The 25,235-nt window shown below is 39.9% G+C and overlaps 1 protein-coding gene across 4 annotated transcripts in view; it reads right to left on the bottom strand.

Moving 5' to 3' along the window:
- Positions 1-25,235, bottom strand: part of Cpne4 (copine 4) — a 455,030-nt gene that overhangs the window by 30,797 nt on the left and 398,998 nt on the right. For all 4 annotated transcript variants that reach the window (XM_078043313.1, XM_078043315.1, XM_078043316.1 and 1 more), the window contains exons 9-10: positions 20,773-20,859; positions 13,315-13,374 (exon numbers count right to left, since the gene is read on the bottom strand). In XM_078043313.1, the coding sequence (XP_077899439.1) occupies positions 13,315-13,374; positions 20,773-20,859 (147 nt within the window). The remainder of the gene's footprint in view (positions 1-13,314; positions 13,375-20,772; positions 20,860-25,235) is intronic.

Raw genomic sequence — 25,235 nt, forward strand, 5'->3', positions numbered from 1 at the left:
GAATAAAATCATGGCATTTGCAGGTAAATGGATGGCGTTGGCCAATCCCCCCAAAATAAATGCTGAATGTTTTCTCTGATATAAGGAGGCTGACTCATAGTGGGGTAGGGAGGGGGAGATGGGAGAAATAGATGAATTCTAGATAGGGCAGAGGGGTGGGAGGGGAAGAGGGCAGTGGATTAGCAAGGATGGTGGAATGTGTTGGACATCATTATCCAAAGTACATGTATGAAGACACGAATTGGGTGTCAAAATACTTTATATACAAACAGAGATATGAAAAATTGTGGTATATATGTGTAATAAGAATTGTAATGTATTCTGATGTCATTTATTTATTTATTTTTTAAAATCAATTAAAAAAAAGAAGGAAGTCAACAGTCATGTTGCAGCTTTTCTCTCCTTCCAAGGGCATATACCCACTGTCTTACTAATGACAAGGAGCTTCTAATTTCTCTAATTTCTTATATGATCTGAAGGAACAAAAGATGGGAAATGTTAGTTGAATTATATTTGGTTAATTCCACTATCACAAATAACTGGAATGCTCCATTGGATTTCTATATGATGGGACATTACTTCTGGAAGGATAAAGACAAGACAGCATGTGCTTTCTTTTTGCTTATTTAAAGAATAAATTTGATGGGAAAAAATATTGTGACCCTGTAATCATATCAAAATGACTAAAAAAGAAAAGCAATAGACTAATAGTAACTCACAACCTCTTTTTCTTTCTTTTTGTGAAGTTATTTTTCATCACTAATTTAGTTTTCCCTTTCTTCCTTAACCCTTCTATAGGATTATGTTGAAAATTAATTGGGTAGGATTCAAATCCTGCTTTCAGGACGCTGAGGTATTTTCAAAAAGGGATAACCTACTGACAAAATGTGAGTGCTAACAGTGTGAAAAGAAAAGTCATGTCAAAGAAAACTGCAGTTCCACCTCTGAGATGGCTAACAAAGGGGAGAAGGGAGGAATGACTTTTGTTAAAACCCTTTCTTGGTGCCAGGCAGTGTACTTTACAAGCATGATGTTATTTCATTTTCATAAAAACTCTGTGTGAGGTAGAGATTGCTGTTCCTTTTTAATGATAACACTGATGCTCAAAAGTGAAGCTTGTCCAGCTAATAGGGGGTGGAATTGGGTTTAAACCTAAATCTCTATGGCTCCCAAAACTATGTTTTACTATCATACCATCAAACACCCACAAGAATGGGTGAATCTGAGACCAACAGGCCAGGAAGATTCTCATGGAAAGTGGATGTGTTTGGCCTGAAGGTAGGGAGAGCAGCTGGCAGGCTGATCTAGGGAAGAATGACTTTGACAGAGTAGTTCTTTGCGACTACAACAGTTGCAAAAGGTCAAGAAAGAATTGTTGATATGTGCGCAATGGTGGGAAAATGTGCAGAGCAGGACTGGAGGGGACCCAAAGGGCCAATGCAATGCTGTGTCTTCTGAGATGGCTTTCATATTCATGGTAAGAGCCAATCTACTGGAAAAATAAAAAATAAAGGAAGACTATAGGTGAGGATCCCTTTGATCAAGGACTGTGACGACGAGCTATTGATAGACAGAAACCTACATGTATTCTGTGCACAAGAAGGAGGTATAAAGCACCCTAGAATGCACCATGAGGCCCTGACCAGACAGAGGTCAAAATACATGCAGATAATTCCAGGAAAATATCTCTAAAAGGTACACTTGAGAAAGGCTTGAGAGATGGTATCTGAAGCAGGCACTCTCTGGGGACCTCCAGAGTACTAAGTTCAACGCACAGAGTCCCTGTTCTCAGACTTTTACTCTTAAAGAGACACATGTAGGAATGCACCTTGCACACGTGTGCGTAGTGTTTGAAAGGTAAAGGTATGCATGGACAGAAAACGGAGGGGAAAAAACAGTAGAGCAGAGGAAGGGGATCCAGGTGGAGGGAGTGGGGGGGGGGAGGGGAGGTCCTGGGTGATGAAATTAACCACATTATGCTATGTGCATGTATGAATATACTAGAATGAACCTACTCATGTGTATAATTATAATGCATTAATTAAAAAAATAAAGGGGAGACCAGTAGAGTAGAGGAAGAGGATCAGGGGGGAGAGAGAACTGGGAGTGGGGAAGGGAGGTACTGGAGAACGAAATGTTACACATGATTATAGTGCACCCATAAAAACCAGAAAAAAAGGTAAAAGCAGTGGGAAAGGCCAGGTGTAAAGCTACCCCTTTCTCTCCTACTGAGGGAAGCATTTGGAAGCTCTGAGAAATCCTAGAGAATATAAAGAAGTTGTATGGATATTATCTTGGTTCTACTCTGATTTATCTGAAAAAGCAAATCACTGGCAAATGTGGGTACTTTATTACTATTTTTATTTTTTATTTTTTTATGGTGCTGGGAATGGAACCCAGGGCCTCACATGTACTAGGCAAGCACTGTACCGCTGAGCCATACCCCTGCTCTGAGACTTCACTTTTAATAATGAGTGTCTTGAGGCTCACCTCACCCCTGAAGCCCTCAATCATGGGTCACCACACTCTGCACCTCTGAAGGTATCTTACCTGTGTTTTCTTTTTTTAAATTGAGTTTTAAAGATCTATTGACAGTAGAGTGTATTTTGACATATCATATATGGAGTATAACTTCCCATTTTTGTGGTTGTACATGATGTGGAGTTACATTGATTGTGTATTCATGTGTGAATGTAGGAAAGTTATGTCCAATTCATTCTACTATCTCCTATTCCCATCCTCCCTCCTTTCCCTTCATTTCCCTTTGTCTAATCCAATGAACTCTTTTCTTCCCTCTTCACCCCCTTATTGTGTGTTAGCATCCACATACCAAAGAGGGCATTTGGCCTTTGTATTTTGGGGATTGGTTTATTTCACTTAGCACGATAGTCTTCAGTTCCATCCATTTACTGGCAAGTGCCATAATTTCATTCTTCTTTATGGCTGAGTAATATTACATTGTATATATACCACATTTTCTTTATCCATTCATTTCTTAAAGGTCACTTAGTTTGGTTCCATAGCTTAGTTATTATGAATTGAGCTGCTATAAACATTGACGTGGACATGTCACTATAGTATGCAGATTTTAAGTCCTTTCTATCTGTGTTTCTTGATACTGAAGCTGACAATCAGCCCCATGTATTGATGTCCTGCCAGAAAATCCTGAAGTGTCAAAGGTATTATATGATGTCAAAGGGGCTGGTGTGTTGATAGAGAATTAGAGAATGAAACCAGGTTATGTAGACAGAGGGGAAAAGTCCATAGGAAAAACAGCAAATAAAGAAATAACATGGTTCCTTGTTCTCCGTGGGCGTGGGCAAGATCCTCCAAGCATGCAGCTGCCTGGTGCCAGTCACCTGAGCCCAGGTGGATCAGTTGGTTGAGTATGTTATGATATCCAGAGAAATGCATGTCATGTCCAGATGAGTATTCATAGACTTTATGCAACAATGTATTTTAAAATATTTTTCAACAACATATCTTAGAGCTGGGGCTAGGGTAAATCAAAAGAGGTGGCTAAGGTATAAAACCTAAGGAGGCATTCATTATCAGCTGACCCTACACTCGTGCCATCCTAAGACTGAATGCCTCCTTGAATTTTGTCCCCCTCTCTGGCCTCCTCCTTCCCCCTCCTGGTCCATTATGTCATTTCATTTCTATCAATTCTTCATCCTCAGACCTGGAATAAGCTCTTAATTTTTAACACACTAGGGTGGGGCAGAGACGATGTGGAGATGGGGGATTGTGGTTGAAGACATTAAGGGTAGAAATGAGAAGGAATTGGTGATATATTTATTGTGGAGTTGGATGTCATTTAGGGAAAATGGGTAGGCAGATTTTGGGGAGCCATAGAGGAGGAAGATACCACTTTTGAGGATAATGGAAGAATGTGAAGCCAGAGTTAGAAGATCAGTATGCAGTTGCCTGTTCTTGGTGGTGCTCTATAGACTCACAGATGTGGCTTCTGGAAGTTTCCTTTCCCCCTGCAGTTAACCCTCGGGGGGCTTCCACTTTTCCAATGGGAATGGCCCCTGGGTCTACAAAAATTGGAGAGGCTATTTCCAGCTCAGGAGATTCTGCAGTCGGTCTGGCGGAGGTATCGACTTAAAAAAAAATTAACTGATGACAAAGCCAATAAAACAAAGATGATTACTTTCCAGTCCTTTCCATAGTTCTCATGGCTCATTAAAAAAATATATTTTTTTTCTCATGTGACTAAATGAACAGTTTTAAGTACATGGCAGCTGAAAGATTTCCTTTTCCTGGCAAGTGATAGTTTCTAAAAAATCTCCTTCATGAAGCTAGAGGTGAAATATCTATCTTCAGGAGGTGGCCTTCTCCCAGGAATTCTTTGTGCTCTTTAAAGTTAGCATTAGTGGAAAGGGAACAGAGTGAAAGGTTAGATTTATTTTAGAAAGCAACAGGGAGGCAGTGAACGATTGGGGATTAAGTTGAGAAATAGAAGCAAGAAAATGACTGAAAAATGCCCAGTTTGTGGGGGTGGCTACAGACGCTTAGACTCCAGAGTGCTGGAGAGCCTGCCGAACCGCCACATTTTCATTTGGGGATATGCAGCACTTATGAAAACCTGTGGTTCTGGTATGGGCTCCAATCTTCTCAGCGGGCAGCCCAGGAACAGGCGCCCATTTGCTTTTTCCTTCTGCCCAGGAGGCCACTCTCATTATTAAACAAAGCTGTGGAGCAGCTTTGCAAAACCTTGTGAAGAAGGCAAAAATGCTCTCTTCATGCCACCAAGTGCCCAGTGCATGGAGCTGTTCCTGGCAAAAGGCTAGAAGCAATGATGAGCGTCTTTCAAAACCCTGCTCCTCAGATCCTTTGCCTTCATGGAACCTGTTAATGTTGTTAATGTTGCAGCCATTGCGAAGCAGCCTCTGGTTAGTGGCTCCATCTCTCATTACCTTCGGTCAGCCTTTATGATATCATATTCTAGGGTATCTTTTTAAAATAAGTTTGTACACAATTTGGACTCGTGCAAAGAGCCTTGTAGGTGGAGATATTATTTACTTTGGGCCATGTGTTAGCTGTTTGTCACTGTGGCCCAAATACCTGAGACCAACCTGGAGGAGAAAATGTTTATCTTGGGCTCATGGTTTTGGAGGTTCAGTTTATGGTTAGCTGGTTCCATTGCTTTGGGCCCAAGGAGAGGCAGAACATCATGGCGGAAGTGCATGGTGGAAGATGCTCATCTCATAGTGGGTAGGAAGCAGAGAGAGGAAGTGGGAGGGGATAGGAAAAAAGAATCCTTCCAGGGAACTTCCCCGGGGACTCACCTCCTCTAGTCATGCCCCACCTGACTACAGTTACTACCCAGTCAGTCCATTCAAACTAAGATGGACCGACCAGATCACACCTCTCATAATCTAATCATTTTACCACTGAACTTACCACTGAACATCTCACATTCTAACCAAATCAGGCCATTTCTTAAATGATAGGATAAATTCTTATTCCTCTCTATTTCCACAAAACTTTATAAGGAAGGGTAGAAAACAGGAAAATAGAGAAAGACCTCTGAGGTCATTTGGTTCATTTCCTGGAAATGGCCAAACATTTCCCTCTTCAACCCATGTCCTGGCGTTGCCTAAGGACTCAGGAGGCAGAGCTCACTTGTATTTCTGAGAATCCATCAGTGGTTAATCTCGAATACATAAGAAGGATTTAAAAACTTAAACTGGGACATGGTGTGGACACAAGATGCATTAAATTTTTGTTTGGGTCAAAAAAAGATTTCCCAAGAGAACCTTTAAATATGTAATCTGACTTTTAGGCTTGAAGGTCAGATGGGAGAAGCCAAATTTAGCTTATTCCATTATATCATATTATATTATTAAATGAAGGCAGAGATCAGGGAGAGAATATCATTTTTTTTTGAATTTTTAAAAATGATAAATGAGACAAATGTTATCCACAAGCAAGAAAAAAAATCACCACTCAGGATTCTATTAATTTTTCTTTTCTAGTTATTTCACACATACTGTCTTCATTGATTTTGTGCTGCTATAACAGAATAACATGGACTGAGTAATTTGCAATAAACAGAGATTTATTGGGCTCATGTATCTAGAAGCTGGGAAGTAGAAGAGCGCAGTGCTGGCATCATATAACCACTGATTTCTCAGACTCAGGCCCTTTTGCAGTCAATATTCTTGCATCCAAGAGAATAGAGCCCGCATGACCTGAATACCTCCCACTTGACCCCACTACCCAACACTGTTGCTTTGGGAATTATGTTTCTAACATATGATTTCTTGGAGACATACTCAAATTTTAGTATATGTACTATGTATGTACTGTAGTATGTCCAAATTTTAGTATATGCACTATGTGTGTATAATATTATATAGTTGTGATCACAGAATAGCTCTTCTTTATGTTATTTTTTCACTATATCATAACCATTGCCTCATGTTATTACCTAATCCTTGTCATTATAATTAAAAATGGCTTTATCATGGTCCATTTAAAGAAAGCACAACAGTACTGAAATTTGCATCTCCGCTGTCTTTTTGCTGGATATTGAAGTTGCTTACAGCTTGTCTCTGTGAAAAATCTTTGTTACAATGAACATTTTTGTGCACCTGAAAAAGCAGTATCTTTCAAAGGGAACCTTTAATTCTTCTACCATTTCCTTTCCAAATATCTTATGGTGCCTGCCTCTTCCATGCAGTCTCTAATTCTGTATCTCGTGTGTGAAATTCTAGTATCTGGTTTTATTTTTAGCTGTGGTGCCACGTGCCAAACCCAATCTCTTTCCCCACAGTCTCCGTTTCACCTGACTCACCTCTTCCAAGACTGAGATGCAACATTGCTTTAGAGTTCTTATGACTCAAGGATTCACATGATGTAGGAAGGTTGTCCTCAGGGGTGCCCTTGACCTCCCCAAGTCGTGTGCAAAGTTGGGTGTATGCAGTTTCTAGCAAGAGGATATGGATGGTGTATCAGATTCTCAAGTGTCTAGGTGGCCAAAAATAATAAGAATCGTTGACAAGGACTCTTTTTAGGATCTCTTCTCTCTTTCCCTTCATGGGGCATTCTCCTCTGCTCAGGTCAGATTCAAGCCTAAAACCTTCTCTTTTTGAATTCTTGAACTGCCATACTGTTTTCCCCCCTTGCCTTCCCTTTGCCTACAAATTTCTTTCTTTCTTTCTTTCTTTCTTTCTTTCTTTCTTTCTTTCTTTCTTTCTTTCTTATATGGCAGGTCTTTTTATTTATTTCTTTTTTCATTTTTTAAAATTTGTTTTAATTAGTTACACATGACAGTACAATGATCTTGACGTATCATACATTTGAATCAGATGGGATCTAATTTCTCATTTTTCTGAGAATACAGGTTGCAGAATCACAGTGGTCATACAGTCACATATATACCCACAGCAATAATAATGTCTATTATTCTGCTGTTCTTCCATTCCCCCTTCCCCTCTCCTCCCCTCCCATCACTCCTCTCTACCCAATCTAATGTGACCCACTTCTTTTTTTTTCCCCTCATACTTGTATTCTGTATAACGAAGGGGGTCTCCTTCCCTCTTCCATGCAATTCCCCTTCTCCCTCCCTTTCCCTCCCATCTCTCTTCCCTATCTAGAGGTAATTTTCTTCTCATGCTCTTCCTCCCTACCCCATTTTGAGTCACCTCCCTTATATCAGAGAAGACATCCAGCATTTGTTTTTTAGGGATTGGCTAACTTCACCTAGCATAATCTGCTCTAATGCCATCCATTTCCCTGCAAATGCCATGATCTTGTTATTTTTTAGTGTTGAGTAATATTCCATTGTGTATAAATGCCACTTTTTTTTTTTATCCATGCATCATTGAAAGGCATCTAGGTTGGCTCCACAGTTTAACTATTGTGAATTGTGCTGCTATAAACATTGATGTGGCTGTGTCCCTGTAGTATACCATTTTTAGGTCTTTTGAATACAGTCTGAGAAGAGGAGTAGCTGGGTCAAATGGTGGTTCCACTTCCAGTTTTCCAAGGAATCTCCATACTGCTTTCCATATTGGCTGCACCAATTTGCAGTCCCACAAGCAATGTCTGAGTGTACCTTTTCCCCCACATCCTCATCAGCACTTGTTGTTGTTTGACTTTATAATAGCTGCCATTCTTACTGGAGTGAGATGATATCTTAGAGTAGTTTTAATTTGCATTTCTCTGATTGCTAGCGATGGTGAGCATTTTTTCGTGTATTGGTTGATTGATTGTATGTCCTCTTCTGAGAACTGTCTGTTCAGGTCCTTGGCCCATTTGTTGATGGGTTTTTTTTGTTTGTTTGTTTTTTTCTGTTGTTGTTTAACTTTTTGAGTCCTTTGTATACCCTAGAGATTAGAGCTCTATCTGATGTGTGAGGGATAAAAATTTGTTCCCAGGATGTAGGCTCCCTATTCACTTCACATATTATTTCTCTTGCTGAGAAAAAAACTTTTTAGTTTGAATTCGTCCCATGTGTTGATTCTTGGTTTTAACTCTTGTGCTATAGGTGTCTTATTAAGGAACTTGGGGCCTAATCCCACCGCCTTCCACTTTCTTGAACTAGTACTTAGACCTTCTGTATTCATTTTCTTGCCTTCTGTTTCCTCCCTAACTCCAGGGTCTCATCTATCTCATTCTGCTAAAATTTTTTCTTTTGTCCTTTAGAGGCCATGTATCTTCTCATCATATAACCAAGTCGTGGCTTGTTATTCTTTACCCTCTGTCTTCTCTTTAGTCCAACAGGATTGTTGCCCTTGATCTTGTAACTTTTCCCTCCTGGGCATTTGAGTTCCTGGCTCCTCCTAGACCTTCTGCTCCACTGGCATCTCTTCTCTTACTAGTCACCCCCTCACTGCCCCCGCCACCAGATGGAAGTCCTTTACAATTTCCTGTCTTCAAGTCCCTTGTCTTTCTGCATTCTTCTCCTTGGTCATGTGATCCAGCCTCATGCATGTGTGGCTCCACATCTTTCCTGAAACCTAGGTTCATATTTATAAGTACCATCTGCACCGGGATACCTGAAAGTACTTCCAATGTGTCCAAAACCAAATTCATCCTCAAGTTCCTCTTAACTTGTGCATTTACATGAACAAGATGGCCATATTCTGTCAGCAAGGCAAAAAAAACCTCTTAGCTTCTTCATAAACTCATCATACTCTCTGCTTTCAGTCTCCTCATTGTGTCATAGGCCCCAGCTTATTGTCTCTTCCCACAATACCTCTTCCTATTGGTGCCATAGTCGTTCAGCCTTTTCCCCTGACCTGCACCAGGCCTGTTGTGGTGGGCTTGAGTCTTTTCTTACTCCATATTTTATACTCTATCAATACCTTTTGGCAAACATTCCCAGATTTCCTTCTTCTTCTTTTTTTAAACATTTATTTTTAGTTGTAGATGGACACAATACCTTTATTTTATTTTTATGTGGTGCTGAGGATTGAACCCAGTGCCTTATGCATGCTAGGCAAGCACTCTTCCTCTGAGCCACAACCCCAGCGCCCCCCCCCCAGATTTAATTCTCTAAAGCATTTGCTACTGGCTTCAATGCCATGTTCATGATCCTTTTGGACATTCCATTATCTACCAAATAACCTTGGAATTCAAATCCACTCAAGTTTGGAGCCCCAAATGCTTTCCAACATCCCCCTAAATATATCCCGCTTATTCATATTAACCCAAGTAAGGTCGTGTTATTTGGCATTGGAAAATATAAGTGCATGTGCATAAATATTTAGGTTCATGAAGGTGCTCTAAAAAAAAAGCCCAGTATCATATATATCCATTCAATTTGTTTCTTTCCCTCCAATTTATGTTCCCTTAAAGGTTTAGGGTTTGATTGATTACAATTCAACAAAAATATTTTGAGAAGCCTCGCATCTAAAGACAAGGATATCTCATCTTTAATACTCTCTCTCTCTCTCTCTCTCTCTCTTTTTTTTTTTTGGTACCAGGGATTGAACCCAAGGGTACTTAACCACTGAGCCAAATCTCCAGCACTTTTTAATAGCATGGAGTTTCTCAGGGCCTGGCTAAGTTGCTGATGCTGGCTTTGAACTCGTGATCCTCCTGCCTCAGCCTTACAAGTCCCTGGGATTACAGGTGTGCACCACTGTACCCGGCTTTAATTCTCTTAAGTTGAAGTGGAAGCACCAATGTCTACGGGAGGTGCAAGACCTTTCTTTAAGCTCCTGCATGTCATCTGTGCTGGTCAGAGTCTCTATCAGAAACAAACAACCCATTGAAAAGAGATGATTGACAACAATTAAGGTGAAACCAACCAGAAAAGGTAAGAAGGAGCAATGATGAGAACTCAGCAATTACTAGAACCATCTGCAGGACAGGGACCCTGATGGGAACTGTTGTCTTCAGCAGAGGAAGAAGGCTGCTGCCAAGCCACAGCTTGGCAGGCAGAAAGCTGGGGGAATGACTATTCCTGGTTGTTATCTCCTATTTGATCTCTGATTGGAGCCTCTTGCCTGTCAAACCCAACCAAAGGCTAAGAGCAGGAGAGCCTGGCTAGTGTATCCAGAGGTCGGTCTCCTGGGGCACAGAGAGCACAGGTGGAGAAGGAGGAATAGCTCCTGAGGAGCAAATGGAGAACATTCAGAACCACATGTTACCTCTGGCTCCTGAAGGTAATTCTCCAGAGTAACAGAAAGTTTGTCTCGGCTAAAGCTACTGGGTTTGCTCAGGAGCCACGGAGCCTATCATGTGCCAGTGGGAATTTTTGGCTTAAGGAGGGTTAGAGGGCCCATAGCAGTAGCACATGCCTATAATCCCAGCAACTCGGGAGGCTGAGGCAGGAGGACAGCAAGTTTCAGGCTAGCCTCAGCAACTTAGTGAGACTTGTCTAGAAACAAACAAACAAACAAATAAGGGCTGGGGTAGTTCAGTAGCTCAGTGGTAAAGTATCACTCTGGGTTTACTCCCCAGTACCAAAAAAAAAAAAAAGAGAATTACTGCAATAAAACACTTTTCTCCTCTCTCCCCTCTATCCCTCTCAATGCTAGGAAGCCCTCTTCTCCTCTCTTATCTCTGCCATTTCCTTTTCATGTTGCTACATGGCTTCACTAGAATTACTGGGAAGAAAGCAAACACTTCTAGACCAAATTAAATATGTTAATTTTTACTGTTTGCATTATAATTTATAATTTATGTTAGATTGTACTGCTTGAGATATAAGTTTTATATGAGAAAGCAGATTAATTTTAGAGGAAAATGACATTGAAGTAACTAGGATTTTTTTTTTTAACAGCACACTCAACATGGAATACCTAGCAATGCTCTTCTGAGTCTCTAGCCTGCAATGCTGCAGGAGGAAGAGTTTTGTGGCAGGAATTATTGATGACTTGTCCCCCTTCTCTCAGCATTTATCTGCACATTCTTCTCATCTTTTCATTCCTTGGTGCATACTGCTCTCTCCACTCAAATACCCCAGAGTCCCTCAGTTGGCACTGGAAGGGATGAGAATCCAGGACTGGGGTACGGTTGGTGGCCCTCAGTTCAGGACTGGGGTACGGTTTGTGGCAAACACTTCCCCTTCCATTTGGGGATAATTAGCCAAGTGAGAAAGGAGAAAACAAAGAATGAAGGGCAACATTCCTGTGTCAGATAGGCCACTGGGATATCCAAGACTCAGGGTAGGGAGCTGGGAATGCTTTGGGATTAAACTCTTGGGTTTTGGGGGGCTGATTCTTTGCAGCACAATTCCAAGGGCAAAGCATGCCTTTGAAGGTTGAATAAAAAGTTCTTCAACAGCATAGGAGCTATAGAATCTAAAACAAACTGAAATCAATAAAGCTTTCCCTTGAAAAACCTATAAATAGTTTTCTGAAATCGTTCCTTTGCCTAACATCTTGGGAAACTATCTCCAGTAGTTGTCATTTATGACCTTGCTCCCTTCCCTGCTTCCATTTGTATAGACCTGGAACAGCAAAGAACCAACCGAACAGATGTGTTAGTTGTATACCCACAGTAAACCTGTTCGCTACCTTCTGTAAGTGCCAGTGTGCATGTAGGAGGGATGGGCCACTGGATCATTAGAGAATCTTAGGCTTTGGACAAGTGACCAAATAATTAGCTCCTTTAAAGTATTCTAGAGTAAGTAAGGGGCTGGGGCTATAGCTCAGTTGGTAGAGTGCTTGCCTAGCATGCACAAGGCCCTGGGTTCAATCCCCAGAACCACACACACACACACACAAAAGTATTCAAGAGTAAGTGAGCAGTGCCTGAGTTTAGGCAGGTCATAGGTAGACTTTTCTGAGTGGAACAGATAAGCATTTAGCTAAGAAAACTTGGGTCTATCAAATGACCACTTGAATGACCCTTTGTGATTCCCTCTTTTAGTCCTGTGAGCACCACTATTTCTGGTCCCAGGTATGTTAGTTTTGTTGACTCTTTGCGGTCCCAAACCTGTACAAAAAAAATTAAACCCATTTTCCATGCCTTTCTCACCTGTCGGAGGCAGGCCAGGGAACTAAAGAGGGCTTAGTTCCATGTGTGTGCTTCTGTGAGTTGAGAAACAAACACTGTACAGATTGTATCTCTCTGATTTATGTTCATGTTGCCTTCCCATGGGTTTTAGCATATCTCTATTTTGCCATCTGGTTCTGGGTTTTTTTTTTTTTTCTGGAGGTTACATCTGCCCTAGCCTAGGAAGATTTTCAATGTGAAGTTAATGAAAGCAAGTGGTTCCTGGACAGATGGTCTCACAAACTTCTACTTGGGGACTTTAAAAAGACCCAGGTCACCTACCCAATATACATTAGGAGTATATAAATCTCATGAACTCACAGGTTATATATATGAATGATCATCAATTCATGTGTGAAGACTAGACATCCATTCTATTTCTCAGCCTGATTTCAACCTGGTTCCCCAATCTTTGGAATTTACCTTTTTATTGACTGATAAAGCCCTTGGCACTAACCTTCATGTATGACACTGGTATTTGTCTTCTGGCCACTCGAGCACAACTAAGGCATCTGTTTTAGTTCTTACTAGCATGACTCATTTCCTACCCATGCTTTTCACCAAGTGTTGAAATCTGGCAACCTACATTTCATTCCTCATAGGGTTACTGACGGAATGGAAGGCATCACGAGGGTTCCTCAGATCACCTGAGATTGCATGGCAAGAATCCTGCTATGATGCTGAGAACCAACCATATGCACTGGAGAAAATAGGAGGATAAACTCATTTGTGAAACATGATCCCACACAACGACATCAGCAAGGAGACTTGAACAAAACTGACCCTGGGTTTAACAGACCCAGTACCGTTCCCCTTTCTTTCCCTCTGAAGAAGAACGAACAATCAACTTACTGTAAACTGGATCTGACAGCCACCCATGATGTAGTCCAAGAAGGAGTGCATCTTGTGGATCTGTGTAAGAGGAGAGGAAACCAGCTTAAAAACTGCACCATCTTTTCCCTTGCAGGGTGAAGGCCTAAACTTTATGGATGGGCTGCTAAACCAGAAGAAAGAACAGAAAGAAATCTGTGGGCACCAAAGGGGTGAGTTGCTTTTGTTCCATTAGAAGAGAGAAAGAAACCAAGGTCAATGCCGATGAGCCTGTGAGGGCTGCAAATATCCATTCCCTGTTCTTTTCTTTTGGTTTATATATGATTTTAATCAACTTCTGCCTCTGGGGTGAAACTCAAACTATATTTTCAAAGGTTACTTCTGTTTTGGAATCAATAATTGTCTCAAACTGGGCTTCAGTCTTTCTTTCCTGTGCCTAAGTCCCAGGACTGGTAACATTCTTAATATGCGGGTAATCGAGATTGGTGGCTTTCAGATTCAATTAGCTGGGAAGGCTTTTACTGACAGTTTGCTATTAATTAAATCCTTTTCCTGCCATAAACAACAATGACTATCATTTCTTGAGTATTTAGTGTGTATCAGGCACTTAACATATTTTATTTCATCTAATTCTTAGAATGGCCTTATGGAGATTATACTACTATTGTTATTATGCCCATTTTGTAGATGAGGAAATTAAGGTTAAGACCACACAGCTAGTAGATGGTGGGATTGGGGATTCATATTATGGAATTCTGGATTGCACAGTTCATCCTTTTTGTTCTGTGCCGGAACCCAAGTGATCATTGCTTCCTGCCAGCTACCATCATCTGGGTTCTCATATACTTTGTTGACTTCTTGTCTTAATTTTTGCTTCTTTAAGATTCTGCTGTGTGAGGGAGGTAGTACACTAAAGGAAAAACTAATCAAAGAGGAAAACCAATTCAAGAAAAATAACAAAAATAAACAAATATGGCTGGAAATACAAACCATGTCTCAATGGTAACCCTAAATGTTAATGGCTTAAACTCACCAATCAAAAGACATAGGCTAGCAGATTGGATTTAAAAAAAGATCCAACAAAATGCTGCCTACAGGAGACTCATCTGATAGGAAAAGACATACACAGACTGAAGGTGAAAGATTGGGAAAAATCATAGCACTCACATGGTAGCGGAAGCAAGCAGGGGTTTCCATACTCATATCAAATAAAATAGACTTCAAGCCAACGTTAATCAAAAGGGATGAAGATGGACATTACATACTGCTCAAGGAAACCATACACCAACAAGACATAACAATCATAAATATATATGCCCCAAACAATGGTGCAGCTGTGTTCATCAAACAAACTCTTCTCAAGTTCAAGAGTTAATTTGACAAACACAATAATCTTAGGTGACTTTAACACACCACTCACCACTGGACAGATCTTCCAAACAAAAGTTGAATAAAGAAACTATAGAACTCAATAACACAATCAATAGCTTAGACTTAACTGACATATATAGAATATTTCAACCTGCATCAAGTGGATACAATTTTTCTCAGTAGCACATGGATCCTTCTATAAAATAGACCATATACTATGCCACAAAGCAACTCTTAGTAAATACAAAAAAATAGAGATACTACCATGCATTTTATCAGATCATAATGGAATGAAATTGGAAATCAATGACAAAATAAAAAAATAAAAATTTCCCCATCACCTGGAGTCTAAGCAATATGCTACTGAATGAACAATGGGTCACAGAAGACATTAAGGAGGAGATTTAAAAATTCTGAGAGGTGAATGAGAACATAAACACAACATATCAAAATCTCTGGGACACTATGAAGGCAGTATAAGAGGAAAATTCATTGCTTGGAGTTCATTCCTTAAAAGAAGAAAAAGTCAACAAATAAATGATCTCATTCTACATTTCAAAGCCCTGGAAAAAGAACAAACCAGCAGCAAAAATAGTAGAAGCCAAGAAATAATTAAAATTAGATCTGAAATCAATGAAATCAAAACAAAAGAAACAATTGAAAAAATTAACAAAACAAAAAGTTGGTTCTTTGAAAAAAGAAATAAATAAAATTGACAGACCCTTAGCCACACTAATCAAGAGAAGGAGAGAGAGAACTCAAATTACCAGCATATGTGATGAAAAAGGTAATATCCCAACAGACACTACAGAAATACAGAGGATAATTAGAAATTATTTTGAAATCTTATACTCCAATAAAATAGAAGACACTGAAGGCATCAACAAATTTCTTAAGTCATATGATTTGCCCAGATTGAGTCAGGAAGATCTATACAATTTAAACAGACCAATATCAAGTGAGGACATAGAAAAAGCCATAAAAAGCTTACCAACCAAAAAAAGCCCAGGACCAGATGGATACACAGCCAAGTTCTACAAGCCCTTTAGAGAAGAACTAACACCAATACTTTTCAATTTATTTCAGGAAATAGAAAAAGAGGGAGTAATTCCAAACTCATTCTATGAGGCCAATATCACCCTGATCCCAAAACCAAGCAAAGACACATCAAAGAAAGAAAACTTCAGACCAATATCTCTAATGAACATAGATGCAAAAATTCTCAATAAAATCCTAACAAATCGAATACAAAAATATATCAAAAAGATTGTGCACCATGATCAAGTGGGATTCATCCCAGGGATGTAAGGTTGGATCAACATAAGGAAATAAATAAATGTAATTCATCACATCAATAGACTTAAAGAAACATATGATCATCTCAATAGATGCAGAAAAACACTTGACAAAATACAGCACCCCTTTATGTCCAAAACACTAGAAAAACTAGGGATAACAGGAACATATCTCAACATCATAAAGGCTATCTATGCTAAGCCCAGGCCAACATCATTCTAAACAGAGAAAAATTGAAGGCATTCCCTCTAAAAACTGTGAAAGAGGGATGCCCTCTTTCACCACTTCTATTCAACATAGTTCTTGAAACACTGACCAGAACAATTAGACAAATGAAAGAAATCAAAGGGATATGTATAGGAAAAAAGAACTTAAATTAGCTTTATTTTCTGACAAAATGATTCTGTATGATTGTATACCTAGAAGACCCAAAAAAAACTCCACCAGAAAACTTCTAGAACTAGTAAATGAATTCAGCAAAGCAGCAGGATATAACATCAACACCCTTAAATCAAAGGCATTTCTGCATATCAGTGACAAAGCCTCTGAGAAGGAAATGAGGAAAACTACCCCATTCACAATAACCTCAAAAAAAAAAAAAACCTTGGGATTCAACTTAATGAAAGAAGTGAAAGATCTATACAATGAAAACTACAGAACTCTAAAGAGAGAAATCAAAGAAGACCTTAGAAGATGAAAATATCTGCCTTACTCTTGGATAGGCAGTATTAATGTTATCAAAATGACCATACTACCAAAAGCACTGTACAAATTTAATGCAATTCCAATCAAACTCCCAATGGCATTCCTCATAGAAATAGAAAAAGCAATTATGAAATTCATCTGGAAAAATAAGAGACCCAGAATAGCTAAAGCAATACTTAGCAGGAAGAGTGAAGCAGGTGGCATTGCTATACCAGACCTTAAACTATACTACAGAGCAATAGTAACAAAAACAGCATGGTATTGGCACCAAAACAGACTGTTAGACCATGGTACAGAATAGAGGACACAGAAATTAACCCACAAAATTACAATTATATTATATTAGACAAAGGTGCCAGAAACATGCACTGGAAAAAAGATAGCATTTTCAACAAATGGTGCTGGGAAAACTGGAAATCTATAAGCAACAAATGAAATTAAACCCATATCTCTCACCATGCACAAAACTTAACTCAAAATGGATCAAGGACCTAGGAATTAAACCAGAGACGTCTAATAGAAAGTAGGCTCTAATCTTCATCATGTGGGATTAGGCCCCAACTTCCTTAATAAGACTCCTATAGTACAAGAATTAAAACCAAGAATCAATAAATGGGATGGAATCAAACTAAAAAGTTCCTTCTCAGCAAAGGAAACATTCTGTGAGGTAAACAGAGAGCTTACATTCAGGAGCAAATCTTTACCCCTCAAACATCAGATAGAGCACTAATCTCTAGGGTATAAAGAACTCAAAAAAGCTAAGCACTGAAAAAACAAATAACCCAATCAACAAATGGGCCAAGGACCTGAACAGACACTTTTCAGAAGAGGATATTCAATCAATCAACAAATATATGAAAAAATGTTCATCGTCTCTAGCAATCAAAGAAATGCAAATCAAAACTACTCTAAGATACCATCTCACTCCAGTCAGAATGGCAGCTATTAGGAAGACAAACAATAATAAGTGTTGGCGAGGATGTGGGGAAAAAGGTACACTCATACACTGTTGGTGGGACTGCAAATTGGTGCAGCCAATATGAAAAGCAGTATGGAGATTTCTTGGAAAGCTGGGAATGGAACCACCATTTGACCCAGGTATCCTTCTCCTTGGACTATACCCAAAGGACTTAAAAACAGCATACTACAGGGACACAGCCACATCAATGTTTATAGCAGCACAATTCACAATAGCTATACTATGGAGACAAAATAGATGCCCTTCAGTGGATGAATGGATAAAGAAAATGTGGCATATATACACAATGGAATTTTAGTCAGCAATAAAAGAGAATAAAATCATGGCATTTGCAGGTAAATGGATGGCGTTGGCCAATCCCCCCAAAATAAATGCTGAATGTTTTCTCTGATATAAGGAGGCTGACTCATAGTGGGGTAGGGAGGGGGAGATGGGAGAAATAGATGAATTCTAGATAGGGCAGGGGTGGGAGGGAAAGAGGGTAGTGGATTAACAAGGATGGTGGAATGTGATGGACATCATTATCCAAAGTACATGTATGGAGTCACGAATTGGGTTTCAACCTACTTTATAAACAAATAGAGATATGAAAAATTGTGCTCTATATGTGTGATAAGAATTGTAATATATTCTGCTGTCGTGTATTTAAAAAATAAAATCGATAAGAAAATAAGTAGAAATTGGAGAAGAAAAAAAAAGATTCTGCTGCTTGACTCTTGGTGATATTCACTTACTCATTTATTCAACAAGAATTTATTGAGCACTCACTATGCAGTTGATGAAAGAAACAGATGCTGCGGGAGCTGCAGCCAGGGACCTTACAGAATGGACCCTTTTACTGGACAGCCAGTAACTGATTCTCTTCCTTCACTTCTCAGATTCTATTTGATGGAAGCTTCTCAGAGACTGACATGAAATCCTGTATTGGTCTCTGGAGATCCCACCTCCTGGTGGCACACATCTATGGGCAGGTTTTTCCCAGGGGTTGATGATCACTGAGTCCTCTGGATAGTGCCTGTTCTTGGCTTTCTTATGGCATGCTTTCCTTGACAGAGTATCAAGGAGGTAAGATCTTGGGAGTGATTGAACAGCAGTGGCATCTGAGTGCTGTATTATCAGATCAACTCAATTATTCTCAGATGGAAGGTCAGAACAGAGAATGTACAGTCACCTTAAGGAGAAGGATAACCATTGAATTGGTTCATCTATATCTTTCTCCTGCTTCTCTGGGCACAGGCATGGTCACTTGGCTGTTTTGAGTATACCCAGGATTTTATTTGTACAGGTATGATTAGATGAATGACACAGGGTAGAAGGTATGCCATAGCACATAGGAGGGCCCTGTGGGCAATATCAGGGTCAGTCAGGGAGTGGAAGGAGTGAGATGAAAGTTTGGATAAAAGTCTTCATTGTGATTTTCACAAGAGAGAATGGATGAGGCAGGATAAGCAGTCAACCAGTCTTAGGATTGTGTAGTTTGAATCCTTTCAACAGACTTTGAACTACAGATTGTCTCTAGTTATCTAAAACCTGTCCCTGTGGTGACATAATGCAGAGGGAGTGGGCATGATGTATGAGAGTTCAATAAGGAAGGTGGTTGAGGGTATGGGTTCCAGATTGGTTAGTTTGCATATCAAAGGCATGTTGGACAGCAAGGGGTGTGGCAGTTCCTTCTTGGATCTACAAAGCCCAAAGATGCCAAAGCATAAAAAAATTAAAAAAAAAATGAATAAAACAATGACTCCAGGCATAGTTAGTTTCAGTGATAGGCTCAAAGGGTGGGCATGTGACCTAAATCAGACCAACCAACCTTTTCCTTTACTGTCCTTATATAAGGATGTCATCCTGCAGCAGTTGGCTGCCATGGAGAAACCAGTTTGGGAGAAGTGACCTGATATACACACAGTGTCTAATTTATAAGGACTCATCTTGTGATGTTACTTACTTTTTGAAGTTCTAAAAGTGATTTGCTTTCAGTACAAACCATACCTTGAGTTTTGATAATCTTGCAGGCTAGGCAGATGCAGTATGATGTTCTCTCAGTGCTGGGTAGCAGCAGAGAACCACAGCTTGCAGCTGGTCACAAGACCATGAGGGTAAACAACCAATAGTCTACAGTGTACTATGTTATTAAGCTATGTTTGGTAGTTCATTTGTATTAAGTATTAAATGCATTTTTGACTTATGTTATTTTCAACTTACTATGGGCTTATTGGGATATAACCCCATTATAAATTGAGGAGCATCTCTCACCGCCCCCCAACACCACCCTCATCTCCGTGTGTGTGTGTGTGTGTGTGTGTGTGTGTGTGTGTATGCATATGGTAGAGTCAGGTAGACATCTTAACATCTCCATTGTTACATTTAGCACTTGTATGACTCTGAGCTACTTGAATTACTTCATTTGAAAGGCTTGTGGTGTCAGTTACATAGAATTTATTGAAGTTACTCTTACATAGTAAGTACCAAACTAGCAGCAGAATTATTCTCAGATGTAATTTAAGAGATTTAGTTATTAGCATATGGAATTTTCTGCAAAGTTGAACCTCTTTAGGAGGAATTTCTAGGTCCTTTAATCTTCTTCCATGATTTTTTTTTAACACGGTCCCTTTCAGCTTGAGTGAGGTAGCACATATAAAGCACTGAACATGTCCCTATATAGTGAGGGATATAGTAAGTGTCCTAGAAATATTGGCTATCTACTTGGGTATCTTCCTGAACAGAGAGAAGCTTAACCAGTGACCAGGATTCCCTTGTCTTTGAGGGCAAGGGGTGTCCTTGGGGGTGGGAATAGTGGCATTGGCATTTGTGATTGGTTCCAAGGCACTTATGATTACATCTCTCTTTGTGTATCCATTAATACATTAAATTTCTGATTTTTCCCATATTTTTATTGGTGCATTATAATTGCACATAAAGGTTGGATTTTTTATCATATATTGATACAAGCACACCATATAACAATACAATTTGGCCAATGCCATTCCCCAGTGTTTCTCCTTTCCTTCTCCTTGTCTTAAAAAAGCTCTCTTCATTGTCACACTCTCTCCCTCTGATCACAGAGCCTGAACTGTTCCTTCCAGACAGACCTAGCTTCACACTCCTGGAAGAGAGGGCTGCCTACGTACCTTGCACTGATTCAGAATCACAATGCCTGAGTTCTTGTAATTCTTCTTCTTGGCTTTGTACTTGGGATTGATGCACTCCCACTGCACCTGCAACAAGAAGGGTCATAGCTTGAGAGGCTTCCCAGGAGGAAGTCGAGTCAAGTTTAATGAGGCCAAGATGTTGGATACTTCTGTGGATACACTGAGGTGGAGGGTTGACGAGTGGTTTAGATAGTAACACTTGCATCGAGGGGAACAGTAAGGTTGAATGACAGGGTGAGACTCTAATATTACTGCCTGGTTCAAATTCCAGCTCCTTCATTTCCCAGCTATGTGACCTTTGGCAAATGACTTGATTCCTCTATGCCTTAGGCAACTCCTCTAGAAAATGGATCTTAGAATGATATCTATTTCATAGGATTATAGTGATAATTGCATGATTAATCTATGTAATAATTATGGGCCAGTGTCTGGCACACAGTAAATGCTTACTATTCATAGGGTCCAATTAAACAACAGAGAAAATAGGAGACCTGCAGACATACAGGTGAGTGATACACAGTGCTAAGTCTTAGCACCTGGGAATTGGCTGAAAAGGTAGGAAAAGTGAGGAGCATTGAATGTTGGCTGCAGATGTTAGTAAGAACACTGATGAGTTTACGCCAGACTTCACTGAAGACTGAAATAGTGGATTCATGTGTGTTACAACACTGGCCTAATTGATCTCCAAAGGGACTCCTATGAGAGATAAGAATGGCTGAGACATGAGAAGATAGTTGGGAGTTAAGGGGAAATGTAGAAGAATAATTTTCAACCTTTCCAGCCTCCAGATTTCATGGGACTAAATCAACCACAAGACAAACATTCAAGAGCCATTAAATGCTCCTGCCCACCATCCTCTGGGAGTTGGATCCTGGGATTTCCACCAAAGAGACAAAATTTCACCCCTTGATAATCAAAACTGCCTGATATGAAGCAGTTTCTGAGGCCGATGTGAGAGGGGCAGACTGACACTTTAGTGGCCTCCAGTGATCCACTCCTCTTGGTGCCCATGTGTTTCTATAATTCCATCCCAGAATGGGGCTGAGCTTAGTCATGTGACTTATTTTGGTCAACCTGACATTAGCAAAGGCCTAGAAAGTGTCTGTTCCTTGCTTCTGGGAAGTTTTTTTCCACTGCATAAAAAAGCTTATGCTGGTCTCCTGAGTTCCGAGTTCTATTGTTTTTAGAGAATTATAATCATGCATAGTATTTGGGTTAATTTTGACAAAATTATGCATGCAAGGAATTTGATTTCAATTCCTATTCTCCCCATTCTCCTCCTTCCTTCCCCTCCTCTCTCCTTCTATTCTCCTTCCTATACTCTACTGATCTTTCTTTTGCTCTTTTATTTATTTATTTCTGATTGGTATTTTCTATATATACATAAAGGTGAAATTCTCTTTGGTGCATTTGCTCTTGTTTCCATAAATGAAAGAAAACATTTTATCCTTGATTTTCTGAGCCTACCTTATTTCACTAAGTACATTTTTTCTCCATTTCCATTAATTTACAGAAATGCCATTATTTCATTCTTCTTTGTGGCTGAGTTAAACTCCATTGTGCATATATACCACATTTTCTTGATCCATTCATCTATCAACAGGCATCTAGGTTGATTCTATAATTTGCCTGTTGTGAATTGTGAACTGAAGTGTCTGAATCACTGTAGTACGCTGGTTTTAGTTCTTTTGGATAAATACCAAGGAGTGGGATACCTGGGTCATATGGTGGTTCTATTTCTAGTTTTTTTTTTGAGGAATCTCCACATTGCTTTCCATGGTGGTTGTACTAATTTGTAGTCCCACCAACGATGTATAAGCATACCTTTCCCCCCACATCCTCACAAGCATTTATTGTTATTTGTGTTCTTGACAACTGCCATTCTGACTAGAGTGAGATGAAATCTTAAGATTATAAATACTATTAAGGATTATAATATTTATCCATGAAAAGTCGACTCACTTTCACCTTAGGCCAAGATAAGGTGGTAGTGTAGGATAAGTTAGTTTAGCCAAGCAAGGGCTCCCAAAGAAGCAGAATCAAAATCTGCAGGTATTTAGGGCCTTTGTACCTGTGGGGTGGTAGGGGGTGCTGATGAACCAGGTCTAAGTAAACTGCATTGTCTGGGAATGAAGTTGTCACACCTATGGTGTCTCTACTTCAGCAATCCCACTTAATTCTTCTCACAACCTACTTTTATGAGTCCAAGATGAGGCTCACAGAAGAGAAGAAACTTTCCCAGGTCATATAGGTGGTAACCGCTGGGCTCTGGGATTCACATTGGCATCAGTGTCACTCAAAATCCTGGCCTCCGTCTAGGAGGGTCTTGTGGGGGATCCCCCATTTGGGCTTGACAATCTTCCCTTGGGCCACTTTAAACTAAGGGTGCTTATGAAGGGCACTCAAGAATTAATCCAGAACCATGACCTGTACAAGAAGTTTGTTTGAATGGTACCATCTTCTTTCTCCCTCTGATGCTGCTCACTGAGGTTCCTCAGGGTTGAAACCTCCTCTGACCTCTCTTCTCTCCTGTCTCCCAGTTACTCATACCTTCTGTCCACTTTAAATAGCCTTTATTTGTTGGCAGCTTCCCCAATTCACTTATAGGCCAGCTTCACCCCTGAGTCCCAGTTTTTCCCAGAACCCTAATTCTCTAATTTTATTCACAAACTGCACATCCCTGCCACAAAACTTCCTTATTTCCAGGATCAATGCATCTTTACATCATCCTTTTTCCTCCTTCCCTTTCTCCCTGGTATCCCATTCCTCAACAAATTTTATGGTTCCCATCTCCAAAACGTATCTTAAATCTCTCTATTGGTCTCTATCTCCATTACCATTTATTCAGTCCTGACAGTCTCCTAACAGATCTCCCTGCCTCACTCCCTTACCGCTCTTTAATTGATTATCTATGCAGTAGACAGAGAGATCTTTCAAAAAATTAAAACCAGCCATGTCACCTTTAGCTTAAAACCCTTTGAAGCGCTGTTCCATAGAACCATCTGCAACGATGGAAATAGTTTCCATTTGCACATCCAAGATCGTAGCTGCCAGTCACAGGAGGCTGTTGAGTACCTGAAATGTGGCTAACCTGATGGATGAATTGAATTTTTAATTTAATTTTAATTAATTAAAATTTAAGTAACCACGAGTGCACCCTCATGGCATTTAGAAGAATCTACCAAAATCTGCTTTTGCTGGCCTCTACCCTGATTTGACCACAGCTCATGCATGGCTCCCTCGCTCTCTCTGCTCCAGATACACTGGACTCTTTCCAAGTGCTCAACTACACCGAGATCTATCCTGCCTCCATCCTTCACCATGCTCTTCCCTCTTCCTGCAGGGCCTTTTCCTCACTTGATACACCCTTTGCTTCTCTTCATATTTCAAGGACCTCAACTTAAATGTTGCCTTTTTGGCTTATCTCTTGTAGCTCACACTTTTGTACCTAAACTGGCTGCTATGATTTACATGTGAGGTGTCCCCCGAAAGCTCACATATGGGACAATGCAAGAAGGTTTGGAGGAGAAACGATTTGGTCAGAGCTTTAACCTAATCAGTAAATTAATCCCTGAATGGATTATTGAGCGATAACTGGAGGCAGGTGGGGTGTGGCTAGGGGAGATATATTTTGTATCTGGAGAGTGGAGTCTCTTTCTCAGCTTGATGACCACCATGTGAGCTGGATCCCTTTGCCACACTCTTCCACCATGAAGTCCTGCCTCACCTCAAGCCCTGAGGAATGGAGCCTGCTGTCTATGGACCTCTGAAACCATGAGCTCTTAAATAAACTTTTCCTCCTTTACAGTTGTTCTTTGAGGTCTTTGGGTCACAGCAGTGAATAGGCTGACTAAAATCTTGGCTCAGCTTTTAAATAAAATTTACGACAAGTTGTAACTGCATTTTTATTTTTATTTTTTTTGTGGACATGATTTGCATATGTTTATGTTCTACCTAGATTCCCACGAGTCTGTAAGCTTCAAAGATAATGTCAAGGTGGTCAGTCATGGTATAACTAGAGCCTGACAGAGCTCCTGGAGTTTAGGTACTTCCCAGTAAATACTGTAAAATCAATAAAGAATAGTTCCCACTGTGCGCAAATGTGTTAAAATATGGGCTGTGTGGCTGAATTAAAATGTTCTGGTATCTTAGTGATATATTAAGGTGTAGTAGCATCTGATCCATTTCATCAGTGAGACTTAAAGATTTCTTTCTGTTTGAAAGCATCAGGCTTTGGTGGTTTTAAAATATGATATATTGTTACAATCTCACTTGTAATACCCTCTCAGGAGCCCAAAGATGAAATGTTTCCCATATTGATTGACCTGACTATTTCTATTTATAGAAGTAAACAAGGCAGAAACTTTATAAAACCCTTTACAACTCTAGCAGGTGGTATTGATAAACTGTCATTGATTTATTAGCTCAATAGGGCCTGAAAC

Source organism: Ictidomys tridecemlineatus, chromosome 3 (assembly GCF_052094955.1).
Source record: "Ictidomys tridecemlineatus isolate mIctTri1 chromosome 3, mIctTri1.hap1, whole genome shotgun sequence".
In the NCBI taxonomy this organism is placed as follows: Eukaryota; Metazoa; Chordata; class Mammalia; order Rodentia; family Sciuridae; genus Ictidomys; species Ictidomys tridecemlineatus.